This window comes from Fulmarus glacialis, unplaced genomic scaffold, assembly GCF_000690835.1.
Source record: "Fulmarus glacialis isolate BGI_N327 unplaced genomic scaffold, ASM69083v1 scaffold22523, whole genome shotgun sequence".
In the NCBI taxonomy this organism is placed as follows: domain Eukaryota; kingdom Metazoa; phylum Chordata; class Aves; order Procellariiformes; family Procellariidae; genus Fulmarus; species Fulmarus glacialis.
This window is the reverse complement of record NW_009203870.1, coordinates 1352-3340: the sequence shown is the minus strand read 5'-3', so window position 1 is coordinate 3340 and position 1989 is coordinate 1352. Positions and strand designations below refer to the sequence as shown.

General features: G+C 59.3%; 1 protein-coding gene across 1 annotated transcript; it reads left to right on the top strand.

The window, feature by feature from the left end:
• Positions 1 to 353: 353 nt before the first annotated feature.
• Positions 354 to 1657, top strand: LOC104074620 (leucine-rich repeat-containing protein 20-like; the record flags this gene model as incomplete). The annotated part of the gene is made up of 2 exons (XM_009574794.1): positions 354 to 435; positions 1508 to 1657. Coding segments are annotated over exons 1-2 (232 nt in total), but the record flags the coding sequence as incomplete, so codon positions are not given.
• Between the last annotated feature and the right edge of the window lie 332 nt (positions 1658 to 1989).

The window sequence follows — 1989 nt, the reverse complement described above, 5'->3', positions numbered from 1 at the left end:
AGACCGGGAAAGGGGATCCACCCCCATACCCCAAGCCAGGAAAGGGGATGCATCCCCATACCCCATCCCAGGAAAGGGGATGCATCCCCATACCCCAAGCCAGGAAAGGGGACGCATCCCCATACCCCAATATGGGAAAGGGGATGTATCCCTGTATCCCAAATGTACCATCCTGGAAAGTTGGGAATCTCATACCCTGAGGGCCATGCCAGCCCCAGCACAGCCTCCCTCGGGAACGCTGATCCCACCGGTTATTTTTAGCATCCCTCTCCTGAGAGGCCGGAGCCGCTAGTTTCTCCCTCCGGCCGTGGATCCCCCTGTCCGAAGCGCGTCCCCGGCGGGACTGCACCCGCATGCAGAAGAGGAGGGGCGAGGCGGTGGCCCGGGTGGCCAGGAAGGTGAACGACACGGTGGAGAACAAAACGGATTCCCTCGGTAAGCCCGGCGCTCCGGCTCGGCTCCCGCTTGGGGCCCGGAGAAGGATCGGGTGTCCGGGAGCAGGGCTCTATTTTTTGCTGCCATGGTCTAAAAAAAGCTGGGTGCTGCGCCCGAGGCTCCCGCAGCCCTGGGGAAGGGAAAGGCTCCCCCCAAAGGGCTCCCTGCCCTCCCAAACCTTGAGTGGGTTCCCAGCAATGGCACATAATCCCGTAGGACATGCCCCAGGGATAAACTCCCCCTTTGCAAGCGATGGCAGGAGCCAGACCTCTACCCACATCGCTTTGGCGGATTTTTCTGCAATTTCCCCCTTTCTAGCTAATATCTGAGACCCACGCGCTGTTCTTCAAAAGCGAGAGATGAAAGCCGCTCAGTTTTATTCACGCTGGATTCCCGGCCCTGGGGTGTAAACCAGCGTACGCTGAGCCTCGGAGCTTCATCGCTCAGCCTCTTGATGTCCTCCTGAGCTGGGGAGAACCCGGCTTGTGCAGCCCCCGCCATGGTTTTAGGGAGGGGGCAGAGCCTGGCTGGGCATCCCAGGGTCGGGATATAGCATCTCCATCCCCTGGCACTTCCCGAGAAGGGAAACACAGAAACGAAAATGCCAACAGGCGAGAAGCACAGCCAAATCCTCTTCCCTCCCCAGCTGCTTGCCCATCCCCATGAGAAATCCAGCCGGGAGATGCCCAGGGAAAGCCCCGCTCCATCAGCAGTGGAAAAAGTATCCCGGTGATGCTCGACCTTCCCCGGAGGGTTAGTGCCATAGGGAAGGGGGATTACTGGCGTTATTAGCCACGGACAGGCTGGCTGAGGGTTTGTAGAAGGACGTTGCAGCGTGGAGGTAAATGCAACGTGGTTTGGGGTTGCGCACACCGAAGGCAGAACCTCCTGAGCATTGCTGATGGGAACAAGCCGTTGGTGCAAAGATCCCTGCCACGGACATGACAGCATCCATGGGTGGCAGCGCCCAAATGGGCGAATCGAGCATTAAGGAGGGAAAAAACAAGATGGAAAGCATTGCTCCATCCCAGCTGGGATGCATTATAAGGTGCCTGGGTCTCTCCGGGGGCAGATCTGGCCAACTGCAAGCTGATGACCTTCCCCGTCGGCATCTACAAAGCCATGAGGAGCGTCACCGAGGGAATCCACCGCATCTCCCTGGCGAACAACGAGCTGAAGTCCCTCACCGGCCGATTCGTCACCACCTTCAGCCAGCTGAGAGGTAAGGGACAGCCCCTCCGCTTCGCAACACCCACTTCCAAACCCCCCGGACCCAGCAAAGACCCTCCCCAGGCCAGTGCAGACAGGGCAGTGCACCAGAGTTTCCCCACCGCAGTTTTTGCTCCTCTACGCTTGCACCTCATTCCAAGCACTAATTCAACCCCCCCAAAAATCCATTTTCCTTTACCCTTTCCAGCCCTTGCAGGAAAAGGCCACCGGTTTTGCTCTCACCCGCCCTCCCAAACTCATGCCCTGCCACCTCCAGCCGCTCTCGGCAGCGGCCAGGCTGTTGCAGGGTGGCTCGTCATCCTCCATCTCCCTCCGAGGACGGGG